Source organism: Hyperolius riggenbachi, chromosome 5, assembly GCF_040937935.1.
Source record: "Hyperolius riggenbachi isolate aHypRig1 chromosome 5, aHypRig1.pri, whole genome shotgun sequence".
Taxonomy (NCBI): domain Eukaryota; kingdom Metazoa; phylum Chordata; class Amphibia; order Anura; family Hyperoliidae; genus Hyperolius; species Hyperolius riggenbachi.
The window spans coordinates 119,462,069-119,475,598 of NC_090650.1; the positions used below are offsets into that span (position 1 = coordinate 119,462,069).

General features: G+C 44.8%; 1 protein-coding gene across 2 annotated transcripts in view; it reads right to left on the reverse strand.

The window, feature by feature from the left end:
• AZI2 (5-azacytidine induced 2) overlaps positions 1-13,530 on the reverse strand; it is a 111,836-nt gene that overhangs the window by 60,455 nt on the left and 37,851 nt on the right. The window contains exon 3 of one of the 2 annotated variants that reach the window (XM_068236203.1): positions 8,227-8,346. The exons of the other annotated variant lie outside the window; for it this stretch is intronic. Coding sequence (XP_068092304.1) covers positions 8,227-8,346 — 120 coding nt within the window. The remainder of the gene's footprint in view (positions 1-8,226; positions 8,347-13,530) is intronic. 2 annotated transcript variants of the gene reach the window in all.

Below are 13,530 nucleotides of genomic sequence, written 5' to 3' on the forward strand. Positions count from 1 at the left end.
GATAGCAGAGTCCTGTCCGACTTTAGACCTGGTATCTCTCTTTACCTAGTTAGGATTAGTGTTGCAGGAGGGGATGCATTGCATCACTGCAGCATACAAGGTCTAAAAGGGGTTCTACTAATTACACAACATGTAACAAGAAATGTAGCATGGATATAAGGTTACATAGGATGTAGATCATATGTTTAATTATTTCACTTCTTTGACGAAAACAAACTACAGCTGGTCTCTGCTTTTAAGCTATTCTGGCGACTTCAACTGGGTTTTAAAGGCCCGTTCACACACTAGATGCGCTATGCACGAGGGATCAGGTCCCAATAACCAACAGCGCTATGCCGTTGGTTATTGGGACCTGATCCCTCGAGCCACATTGCAGGGCCAAGGCTGTATAGATGCGGGCAGTGACGTGTTCTGTTGCGATGCTGGGCGGGGGGGCGATGGTACGGTCCTAAAGTTATGTCACATGGGAGCTGGCGCTGGCGGAGTGGAGAAAAGTACCTGGTAGTATCCGGTAACGGGTATTTCTGATAGTCCTCCAGGCCGGCCCCCCAGAAGTGAGAGGACACTGATGTTCACCTGTTAGGAAACACATGTTATCAATCATTACATCCAAATTGACTCGCCTCCCTCCCTAGTATAAGTGTGTCTCCACCCCCTCCTTATTCACTTTTACCACAGTAACCACCAGGTGCACATTGACAGATTTAAGAAAAGTGACAAATAGCAGGCACCTTAGGTGATTTAGGGATAGGGAATTATAGAGGGGGGCCGGCCTGGAGGACTATCAGAAATACCCGTTACCGGATACTACCAGGTACTTTCTTTCTACGTCCTCCAGTCCGGCCCCCCAGAAGTGAGAGACTACAGAGAAACTGTCTTTACTCACAACTAGGGCGGGATGACTGCCTGTAGGACCTTCCTCCCAAAGGTTACGTCCTGTTTTGACAGTACATCAATCCTATAATGCTTTATAAATGTCGAAGGGCTTGACCACGTCGCTGTTTTACATATCTGTTCCAGTGATGCCCCTGCTCTTTCTGCCCATGAGGTCGATACTGCTCTGGTCGAGTGGGCTTTAAGTTGTAAGGGTAATCTTTGCCCTGCACCATTATAAGAGATTTCTATTGTTTGCCTTATCCATCTTGCTATCGATGCCTTGGTAGCTTGCATGCCCTTCCTTTGTCCTGAGAAAAGTACTAGCAGTCTGTTAGTCTTTCTCCACTCTTTAGTCCTCTTTAGATATATGAGAATCGCTCTCCTTACATCTAAAAGGTGAAGCAATCTCTCCTTTTCTGAAGTGGGAGTGTCACAGAAGGAAGGAAGAATTATGTCTTGGGTTCTATGAAACCTTGTATTCACCTTTGGCATGTATGTCGGGTCTGGTTTAAATATTATTCTGTCTGGCATAATGGTCATATATGGTTCCTTTATCGTCATAGCCTGTAGGTCCCCTATTCTCTTAGCTGAAGTAATTGCTATTAAAAATGCTACCTTCAACGTAAGAAACTTCTCTTCTGCTTGCTGTAGTGGTTCAAAAGGATCTTTCTGTAACTGTTGGAGTACTAGGTGGAGGTCCCATGGGGGAAACCTTGCTACTGGTATTGGCCTAGATTTAGAGACTGACTTCAGGAAGTCTTTAATATATTGTTCCTTGGATAGAGGTCTGTCTAGAAAAACTGATAAGGCCGTTACCTGAACCCTAAGTGTGCTTACCGCTAAGCCTAACTCTACTCCATCCTGTAAGAATTCCAATATCAAAGGCAACTCGACTCTGCTTTCTTGTACCCCTTTTTTCTGTGTCCACCCTTTAAACGTTTTCCAAACCTTTCCATAAATTTTTCTGGTTACATCCTTTCTATTTTTAAGGAGAGTCTGAATCACCCTTTCTGAGAATCCTTTTTTGACTAATATCTGCCTCTCAGGATCCATGCTGTTAGGCGTAATCTCTGAGGATGTGGATGGAAAATTCCTTCCTGTGTCAGTATGTCTGGCCTGTATGGTAATTCCCATGGCTCTCCTACCGCCATGGATCTCACTAAAGGGAACCAAGCCCTTTTCGGCCACCAAGGGGTGATTAGAATAACTGTGGCTGTTTCCATCTTTATTTTTCTCACTACCCTTGTAAGCAGATTGAATGGTGGAAAGGCGTACAACAGATCTTCCATCCACGGAACCGAGAGCGCGTCCACCGAGTGTGTGCTCTCGTCTGCGTGGATGGAATAAAATCTCTGAAGTTTTGCATTTTTTGGAGAAGCAAACAGATCCACTTTGGGCAATCCCCACTTTTTGGTTATTGCTGAAAATGTTTGTTGACATAACTCCCATTCTGCTTCCAGAATAGGTGCTCGGCTTAGCCTGTCCGCAATCTGATTTGAAATCCCCTTTATATGAACTGCTGACAGGGATAGCAAGTTTTTCTCCCCCCACAGGAGTATCTCCATGGACAGGTCCCTGAGGCTTTTGACTCTGGTACCCCCCTGCTTTGTTAGGTAAGATACCGTGACTATATTGTCCGACATTATTCTGACATGTTGATTTAAGATCATGTCTGAGAATGCCAGAAGAGCTTCCTTTGTGGCTGTTAACTCTCTGAAGTTTGAGGAACTTTCTCTCAATCCTTTGTTCCATTCTCCCTGTACTTGTCTGTCTTGGCAGTGGGCTCCCCACCCCCAAGAGCTGGCGTCTGTGGTTATCGTAATTACTTCTTTCGGAGGCCAATCTCTTCCCTGGGAGAGATTCTTTATTTCTAACCACCAGAGAAGTGACTGCTTTGCCTCTGTAGTTAATACTTTCTTCTGATCTAATGACCGATAATTTTTTCCCCCCTCTTTGAGGAACCATTCCTGTAGGAGGCGGGAGTGCAATTGAGCCCATTGCACTGCCGGAATGCATGAAGTCATGGTCCCCAGCAGAGAAACTGTCTCCCGTAACGAGACCCTCTCCTGATCCAGGAAGGATGAGGTCTTTCGGAAAACTTTTTCTATTTTTTCTGGGGGAAGCCATACCTTCTTTTCTATTGTGTCCAGTACGTAACCTAGATATAAGGCCTTTTGTGTGGGTACTAGGTTGGACTTGTCTTGACTGATTAGCCATCCTAACTTTCCCATCAGTTCTAAGCAGACAGCTAGATCCTTCTCTAGTTCCTGCTTTGACTGTGCAAAAATTAAAAAATCGTCCAGGTATGGGATAAGTTTTATACTTTGGAGATGGAGGCAGGCTGTCATTTCTGCCACGACTTTTGTGAAAATACGAGGAGAGGCGGAGAGGCCGAACGGTAGGGCCCTGAACTGATAGTGACTCCTCCAAAATTCAGCGCAAATCTTAGGTACCTTTGATGCCCTGGGTTTATGGGCACGTGAAGGTAAGCATCCTGAAGATCTATCGTCGCCATCCATGCCCCCTCCCACAGTAACGCTCTTACTGTGTAAATATTTTCCATCTTGAATTTTTTCTCTTTTAAGAATCGATTTAGATTCCTTAAATTTATAATCAAACGAAACTTCCCCGACGGCTTTTTTACAACAAAAATGTGAGAGTAAAACCCCTCTCCTATTTCCTGCGTCGGAACTCGACAAATGACGTTCTGTTCTAATAGAGAAATGACAGCCTGCCTCAGGGCTTGAGCCTTTTCTGGATCTTGTGGGCTCCTTGTTACCTGATAATTGGGGGAAGGGAGTCTGCTGAATTCCAGATTGTATCCTGACTCGATCAGATTTAAAATAAACTTGTCTTTCGTGATTTTCCTCCATTCTAGAAGGAATTGAGTTAACCTTCCCCCAACCCTCACCTGAGAGTCACTTTGTTTCTTTATTTCCCGGAGTTGGAGGTTTTCTAAATGGGGTCGAGCCCCTACCTCTACCCTGGAAATAAGTCCACCTTTTATGTTGTTCCATACCCTTATTTTTTGGGGGTATCAGGTTCCTACCCCTAAAAAACCTTTTTGGGGTAAACTTTGGTCTTTTGTCTGGGAACTTCTTCCTTTTGTCAGTAGACCTAGCCAAAATATCGTCCAAATCTTTTCCAAAAAGTAGATTACCTTCGAATTTCATGGCGCATAATCTATTTTTTGAGGTGAAATCACCCTCCCAGGTCCTAAGCCAGACTAAGCGTCTGATAGAATTGACCAAGGCCGCCCCCTTAGCGGTAGCCTTGAACGATTCTACCAGGGCGTCGCAAATGAATGCTAACGCTCTAGAAATAATTGGGAAAGATTCCAGCAATTGTTCAGTAGGTGTACCGACTGCTAGCAGATCCTGAACCTCATCTATCCAGGCTATGAGGTTCCTGGAAACACAAATAGCCGCTATATTAGGTCTGAATACTAATGAAGATGTTTCCCAGGCTCTCTTCGCCAGTACCTCCATTTTTTTGTCTAGGGGGTCTTTCAGTACACCCATATCTTCAAAGGATAAGTCCGCATTTTTAGAATATTGTGACAGTGCGGCATCCAATTTTGGACATTTATCCCATCTTTCAATTTCCGTATCTTTAAACGGAAACTTTCTTTTGAAAGATTTTGTTACTCTCAATCTCTTTTCGGGAAATTCCCACTGTTCCTCAATTATACCATTTAGAGATTTGTGTACCGGGAATACTTTGGTAGTCGGGGCCTGTAGTCCTTTATAAATAGCGTCTTGGACTGACACTTGTTCTACGGTCTCAGTAATCTGTTCACTATCATAGATAGCTTTCAGCAATTCAGTAGTCTCGTCAGGATTAAATAAAATTCTGGTCGTTTTACTCTCCTGATCCTCCCTATCAGAATCCTGTTCTGACGGGTTCTCTTCTATTTCCCCTGAAGTATATGAAGAAGTTTCCATAGCTTCAGACTCTGCCCTTTTTCTTTTGCCTGCTGAGGGAGTAGCTGTGGAAATGTCGCCAGTAGACTGGCTAGTACTCTGGCCATCCGCAATTACCCCTCTTAGTGCAGAAAAAGTAGTTTGCATTTCTTTTTTAAAACTTTCTAAGAAGTCCCTCATGACTTTAGCCGAGTCCTGCGACTCCATTTCTGATAAACATTTGCTACAATCAACTTTTTTCCAGTCACCGGGCAGTTTTCCATTACAATTGTTACATCTGTTTGATTTTGACTTATGTTTCAGAGAAACTTGCTTTTCCGGAGTTTTGTTCTAAAAATAAGACAAATTTCCAGAGGGGACCGGTTAAATAACATCCTCAGCAAAACATTTCTTTCAAAGTGTAGTCATTAAAGAATTTGTTTTACCTGAGATAGTGGTAGGGCAGTCATCTGTGTAGAATTCTGACTGGATGCCCCTTTCTTTACTGGCTCCGCAGGAGGTACGTTCTGTGACTCCATCCTCCCTGACAGCCGTCTCCGACTGGCCTTGCTTCCTTCAAAAAGCCAGGGCGCACTCCTGACCCTGCCCCTTCTGTTTCCGCGCGTCCATCTTAGCTGTGGGCCAACCCCACTTCAGGGAAGGTCAGGGTGCGCAGCGTACGCTTGGAGAGAAACCTCCTCCTCTTCCGCGCTGTACGCAATGCGGAGACACTGCTGCCCCCACCCTGCCCAGACGTCATCTGGAAGCCGGAATAACTTACGCGAGGCCACGCCCCCCCACGTGTGCGCGGGCGTCCTCCGTGTACAGGCGCCGCAAGTGTAACAGACCACGGGAGAGGCTGCTGCGACCCTCCAGCCGCAACTACCCCGGCCAACAACAATAAGGTACCCCGACCCGTGTTTGCTCGCTACCTGCCCCGCACCCATGAGCAGGTTGCCGTATCCATACACTGCAGGTGGGGTCTAGCCTAGCCGAAGGGAATAATCCAGGCATGGCCTAGTTCCCTTGGCTAGTCCCTGTAAAAACCTAAAAAAAAAAAAAAAGACATGTGCTCCACAGGAAACACAGTGAAAGTGAATAAGGAGGGGGTGGAGACACACTTATACTAGGGAGGGAGGCGAGTCAATTTGGATGTAATGATTGATAACATGTGTTTCCTAACAGGTGAACATCAGTGTCCTCTCACTTCTGGGGGGCCGGACTGGAGGACGTAGAGAGAAACAATGCCCTCAGACATCGCTCGGCCGATTGGTGTGTACAGCAGCTCCAACCCCATGTTGGATTCTCACTGGAGGCGGCCTTCATCATCCACCAAGTTTCATCTAGGCTTAACGGACTTTCTAAATTCATTAGCATATCTCTATAAACATGCTCATGACTTCTGAAAACACTGAGGCTGGATTCACACATCTGTTTTTCTGTGCATTTTCTGCATAGGAAAACTGAGAACCAACAGGCCCGGTTCGAGACTTTTTGCTGCCTGAGGCAAACTTGTGAGGTTGCCCCCCCCCCCCCCCCACACACACACACACACACACCGATTTTGAATGATTGCACAGCACCGGACAATTTGCTCTGCTTCATTTAATGTTCTCACATGACATACTGCAGCTCAACACAATAGCACACTGGCTGGCTGTGAGTCTGTGACAAACAAACTGCTTACCCTTAGCCAGTCAGCCATTACTCCTCAGTCAGGACAGCAGTGCAACCTCCTCCCTTCTGCTGTGCAAGTCAAATGAAACACTGCTGCTCTCCTGCCTCTCCTCACTCTCTGTCAGACTCCTCACACAGCACAACAAGCTGCTTTACCCCAGTCAGGACCTCTTCACCTCGCTCTCCTCTTGCTTCTCCTCCTACTCTGACTGCATGCTGTTAGTGTAAACACAGTACAAACATGCAGCCCCTGTAATCTCTGCGCCTGATGCAAATTTTTCACTTTGCTTCTTGAGAGAACTGGCCCTGAGAACCAATGTTAATCAATGGGCTGAGCTGGCCCATTTGAATGCGTTTTCCCCATGCAGAAATGCAGCACTGTCAGAAAACTTATGTAGAAAAAGGCATGCAGAAAACTGATAGACAAGTGTGAATTCAGCCCTAGTGTACTCCTCTCGACTCATGTTTGTAATGTGAGCATTTGTAGAGAATAGGGACGGTCAATGAGATGCAAATAATTTTGAGTTGATGCCAAATTATGCACAGTTATGTAGTCTGCAAATTGGCCAATCAAACAAAGCCAAGGTGGGGTTTGATTGGTCCTTTTTCAAGATGCATACATTTCCATACAACATTTGCATAATCCTTTTTGTTCATCCCAGGTAGAGATGAGCTACTGTTTGAAACAAAAGCAAAAACCAGTAGTACAAGCGTAGTGCACCAATGATCAGCAGTTTATGTTATTTCAAGCACACTGTAAGTAGTGAGGTTGAATTAAGGGCTAGTTCACATTTACATCACTTTTGGAGAGCTTCCCAACTGGCAAAGCGCCAATGCAGTCTAACCCTTTGAAGGTGGTTCCACTGCAGCTTGCAATTTGTATTAAATTGCAATTATGCAAAAAAAAGAAAAAAACCACAAAGGGACATGCCACTGTGCGGCCTCAGCTCCGCTAAAAGCCCCCCTCCTTGCCATACTAGCCCCCCTGAGTCTGGCGACAAGCAACTTGTTGGCAGACTAATAGGGAAGGAGCATCTCTTGCAGGAGAAGAACTCCTGCATAACGCCCCTTCCCTGTCTCTAATGCTACGTACACACATGCGACAACGATCGTTCGTTGAGAACGACGAACAAGCTTTTAATTGATGAAAGAACGACCTGAGTAAAGTTAGTTTTTAAATGTGTGTAACAATCTGATCGTTAGAATGAACGTTACATCACGTAAAGCAACTATTGCGCCTGCGCATAAAAATGAGAAGTTTCATGGAGAAATAGTGAAATGCGCATGTCAAGCCTAGTACGAACGACCGTTTGCAACGATGTACTACTTTTGCAAACGATCGTCGTTGGTTAAAATCCACCGAGACAGAACTTTCTTTTGTAGCGATTTGGCTCGTTCGTCGTTTGCCTTAATAGTCGGTGGTTCATTTTTTGTAACGATCGTCGTTAGTAAAGATCGGGGAACGATTGTTACAAACGACTATAGTCGCATGTGTGTACGCACCTTAAGAGCCATATAACTGTCTCTCCTCTGCCTGTTTCCTGCCTCTCCACTGCCCCTTCCATGTCAATCTCCGCTCTGTACTCTCGTAGGAGAGCACAGAGCTGCATTTGCAGCATCATGATACCAAAGATCACAGAACTGAAAGTGTCTAACTCAGAACACAGGAGTGATAGGGAGAGGCGGTATTGGACGCTATCTGATCCAGCTCGGGTTCTCAAGTGATTGCGTTTTGGAGTGTGAAACAGGCCTAAGAATTAGCTATACATACCACTGCACTTAGCTTCTTTTTCAGATTGTCTCGTTCAATGAAAATTCCACGAAAGGCACTGAAAGCTCTGTTCACTTTGTCACTTTCCTCTCTGCTATGTTCTTCACAACTGTCACAAAGCTGGAAGCAGGAAAAGGAACAGTAAATAGTCATAAGACAAAAAATAATTTTATACTGTACACCGCACATCAACACTGTATTTATACCAGTAGTATAACCAAAATGATGACTGTATACACAACCTGCCACCTAGTGTCAGGTTATTCAGGCGTTTCACGCACCATCAGGTCTAAGGGCCTTTAACATTGAAACACTAATCGCTCAGAAACCGTTGCAGGCAACGCATTTGCGTTTCAGCAAATCGCTTAGATGAGAACACTTCCATATACTTTCAGAATACATACGTTTTTCAAACCGATAGCAATTTTCAAGGATGCTGAAATCGCTCTGAAAACACACAAGTGTGAATGGGCCCTTAATAGCTTGTTATTTCATGTACAGTATTACAACTGAAGGCGGTGAGATATTGGACTTGTCATAAATAAACAATGTTAAAAAGAAAAAAAATTGAACAAATTCCTTAGGCTTGGTTCCCATTTGCAGAAAAAAAACAACAACAAAAAAAACATATCTGCTTGGTTAGTTTTCTGCAGTACAGCAAAATGCAACAAATGGAGCCAATGCAAAAAAAATAGGGTCTGCTTCCAATACCACGTTTTAAAATAGATCAATTTGCTGTGTTGCACAAACGCTCAGTCCTGACCTGCTGCATTTATATCATATAGCGGATGCATTTCCCACAGAGATCTATGGTGGAAACGCATCCGCTCCAGAAGCGAACAGGATGTTAAAACTGAGCAGTGCCTGCACTGAACTGGTTCAATCCGAACAGTTCCGTCACAAGTGGTAACCGAGCTAAACTTGTAACTAGGTCTATGTGCTCCACCTGTCTACGTTTAAAACCAATTTGTAAACACACACACCCAGAGTCTGCTTGGTAACAAAACACACAGTAACAAGAAAGGATGTGAGATTGCACCATTGTTTTCAGGTTTGTTACAAACATATACTTTTAAACACCCACCCTTATTTAAATTGTTAAGTTTATGTTAATAAAGTTAATTGAATCAGACAACCAACATGCAATGTCAAAAACATAAAGGCATAAGAGGCTCAACCACAACATAAGTACAACCAAACAATGTAAAGAAGCATATACCGGTAATTTCCCTTACCTGTATAACAATTTTGGAGAGTCAAAATGGCACGATTGACAACTCATGAGTAAAGGTTTATAGAGATATTATTTTTACAATTAACTGTGGTTAATAATGTAATATATCTGCGTTACTGATTTTTGGTATATGTTTTGCATTGTTTACTCAAGGGCTATATTCAGAAGAATGCCTGGCAGGCGGTAGCTTCACTGTTAGTCAGAAGGTCCCATTTCTGTGTAGCATGTGTGAGCAGGTAGAGGTGGTATATCACTTGACAAAGCACTGTACCAACTGAACTGAATCCCACAGTAAACACGTGTGGCCCCACCTGCCTGTTTGGAAACCCGTACTTGGCTGCATCTGCAGCTCAGCAGCCCTAAAGCTGGGTACACACATTAGAAGACACTTGGACGAGATGGCCATGCAGGACAGTCTTGGATGAGAAGCTAGTGCATAATGCTAAAATAGACTAAAAAGCGGGCACAACAGATTCTAAGAGACTAAGGCCAGAGTGACGCCCACCGCAGTGTTCTCCTCACCACCCCGCCTGCCAGAAGCAACTCCATCATACTCCATGCCTTCACACATAGCAACAGAACCCATTACTAACCTGTGTGCATCCTGGGTGGCCCAGACAAGGAAGGGCAACCACCATTTTGACCATCTCTTGCAGGGCTACTTTTTAAATGAAAAAACTGCAAGGGCCATCTTATACTACACTTTTTGGGGTTTTTCCAGCCATGGTAGGGAACACACTGATTAGATGTATAATGCACACTGCTGCATTAAGTCAATGGCCCACTCAAGAATAGCGCATCATTCGTGGATCTACGCTTTTCCCGCAAGGACAACTTTTCCCACAAGATGCGCGGGTCACTAATTACAGTATATTGCACATCAATACAGAAAATCATGGACAATCTCATACAGAAAAACACGATCCCGGAGTAATGGAATTGCAAAAAAAAATAAAAAAATACTACAAGTGTGTTCCATGCCTTAAAGTTTTAATTCGAATTAGAATATACAAGTATATAAGCGCTTTACAAAAAATAAATATAAACGTGACCAGACAGGACACCAGATATTTAAGGTGGAGCGCTATCAGTAAATAATTGAAACAGGAAAAAAGCAGATAAGCGCTCAAACAGTCCAGTCCAACAATGTACACTGGAGACACCACTAGTATAGTCTCAGCTTGATCAGACAGGTGTATTCTGAATGACATCCAGGGTTAAATGCACAGCATATCTCCCCCCAAAGTGTAACGACTCACCAGATGGTGCGGCCTACAGGGCCCGTCTGCGCAGCAGGGGTATCGACCACCCCTCAGCCTCTCTGGCAAGTCTCTGCAGCTGATTCCTTAGGTGGATGAGCCTCCAAGAAAAATATAAAAGACGCTTCACATAGCGTAAAAGGGATTAATCCCGTATTTATTAAAAAATAGATTGTATTTAAAAGTGAGCAATGCTCATGGTACACTAAAAACGAATGCGGTGTGGGGCTTGGGCTAAACATGCAGCCAATGCTCAGAGGCAACCGGAGAAGAAAACTCCGTAGAGCAATAACCCCGCCGCCAGATCAAAAACAAAGATGGCGCCCGTCAGCCAATCACCGCGTCCGGTGACGTCAGACGCAACGTTGCTCCGTAGCTCCGCCCTACGCGTTTCGTCGCTATGGCGACTCCTCAGGGGCTACGGAGCCATTAGAGCAGCGTGTTTAAATAGCGTGTAAGGACATGCGCGCTAGTGGCTGCCTGCTAGCTCGCTCCCACATCGCTTACATAGTCATATTTCACATACATAAAACTATATGCAATCCTATCCTCTCAATAACTCCTATGGCACCATGAATCAGGATTAGATATGTATAGGCTAAAACAAATATATCCTTACTATTCAGAAATCATATACGGATTCCGTATCTAGCCTTGCCATCAAACCTTCAATACAAGGGTGACCCCTAGAGGTCAGTTTAATGTCACATTGCAAGGCAGGTTTAGCTGGTTCACGTAGATACATATCTACCAGTTTGGCAGAAATACATAATACAGTACATTATAGCAAAGGAACCCCGAACATTCCCCCCAGCCTTCAAAGGTTAATTATTACTAATATGACAGTTTAGATCAATGTCTATGTTCATTTCCCCTGGTTCCAGTACCCCCATTTTATAAATCCATTGTGTCTCGGTTTTAGAGACCTCCCTAGTCCGATTACAACCCCTTGAGTGTGCTTTGATCTTCTGAACCCCACACAACCTCAGGGTTTTTGAACAACGGCCATGATGAGTGGAGAAATGCCTGGGCACGCTATGTTGTTGGAACCCCTTTCCTATCTTATATATATGCTCCCCCCATCTTTTGTGTAGGGCCCTGGTGGTTCTTCCAATGTATTGGAGGCCACACCCACACCATAATAAATATACAGCATAGGAAGTTTTACAGGTCATAAATTCTCTAATTTTGAACTCCCTTCCGTTGGCAAAGGATCTAACCGAGTTGGTTCTAACAGTGAGGCCTTCTCGGCATGCCCGACAGTCCCTGCAGGGGAAAAACCCAGCTGTCTGCCAGGGGTTAGTCAGGCTGCGTGGAGGGTCCACACAGCTCGGTGCAAGATGGTCTTTGAGATTTTTTGCACGCCTATATATAAATTTAGGACGTTCAGGTAGATGTGACCTCAACACCGGGTCCTGCTGTAGGATTCCCCAGTGTCTACTTATGACAGCCTCTACCGCCCTATATTGGCTATTAAACCCCATCATGAACGAAAAGTCCATGCTCTGCCGGCTCTGGACCCTCGGTGCAAAAGTAAGGGCCCTATCCATATCCCCCACATCTGCCCTCTGCTGGTAAATATCAGCAGAACTATACCCCTTTTCCACAAACCTCTGTGCCAACACTCCAGACTGGCTAATATAATCCTCTATCCGGGTGCAGTTCCTGCGTAGCCGCAGGAACTGTCCTCTTGGCACGCCCCTAAGCCAACTAGGGTGATGGCAACTCCCAATTGGGATATAGCCATTGCGATCAGTACTTTTAAAATGCGTTTTAGTCCATAGGGTCTCCCCTGTTTTAATAATTTCTAAATCCAAAAATACAACAGATTGTGGGCTAATATTAGCCGTTAGCTCAATATTGAGATCATTACTGTTGAGCTCCCTAATAAAGGATTCAAATTCACCAGCTGACCCCTCCCACAGAATAAACAGGTCATCTATGTAACGGGCCCATTTAAGGACTGGGGACGAAATAGGTCTACTGAGGACTTCCTCCTCCCACACAGCCATGAAAATATTCGCAAAGCTTGGGGCGTACCCTGCACCCATTGCGCAACCGCGCCTCTGTACATAGTACGCCCCAGCATGCCAAAAATAGTTGTGTGTCAAAGCAAAGCTCAGAAGAGTTAACACAAAATCCCGCTGTTTAGGCTTCATGTCAGTTCTCTCTAAATAGACACCAGCAGCCCGCAGTCCGTGCTCATGTGGGATGATGGTGTACAGGGACGACACGTCAGCTGTGCCAAGCATGGTCGCACCTGTCACCACCACCCCCTGAAGGACCTGCAGAGCATGCTTGGTGTCATGCAACAGATTAGGGATGAGGGCCACAGCTGGCTGTAGCATATCATCCAGATATTGCCCGAACCAGTGGGTGATAGATCCTAGGCCGCTAACAATCGGGCGACCCGGGGGCTCATTCAAGTTCTTATGAATTTTCGGTGTTTGATAAATGACAGGGGTACGAGGCGCACTGGGCAGCAGATGTTCATACTCCCTGTCATTTAAGAAGCCTTCACGTAATCCCATTTTAAGAAGATCCCTTAGATCATCAGAGTATCGTCTAGTGGGGTCACCAGGCAACTTCATATAAGTTATTTCATCACCAACCAACCTATTAAGCTCTCCATTGTACTGGTCCCTATTGAGGATTACAACCCCCCCACCCTTATCAGCCGGGCGAATTACCAGTTGTTTCTCCTCCAAAAGGCTTCTAGCTATTGCCTGCAGATTAGTGGAATTATGAGAGAGGTCTTTACCTTCTCAAGGTCACGAAGCACCATTTGTTTAAAGGTATCCACAGTGATAT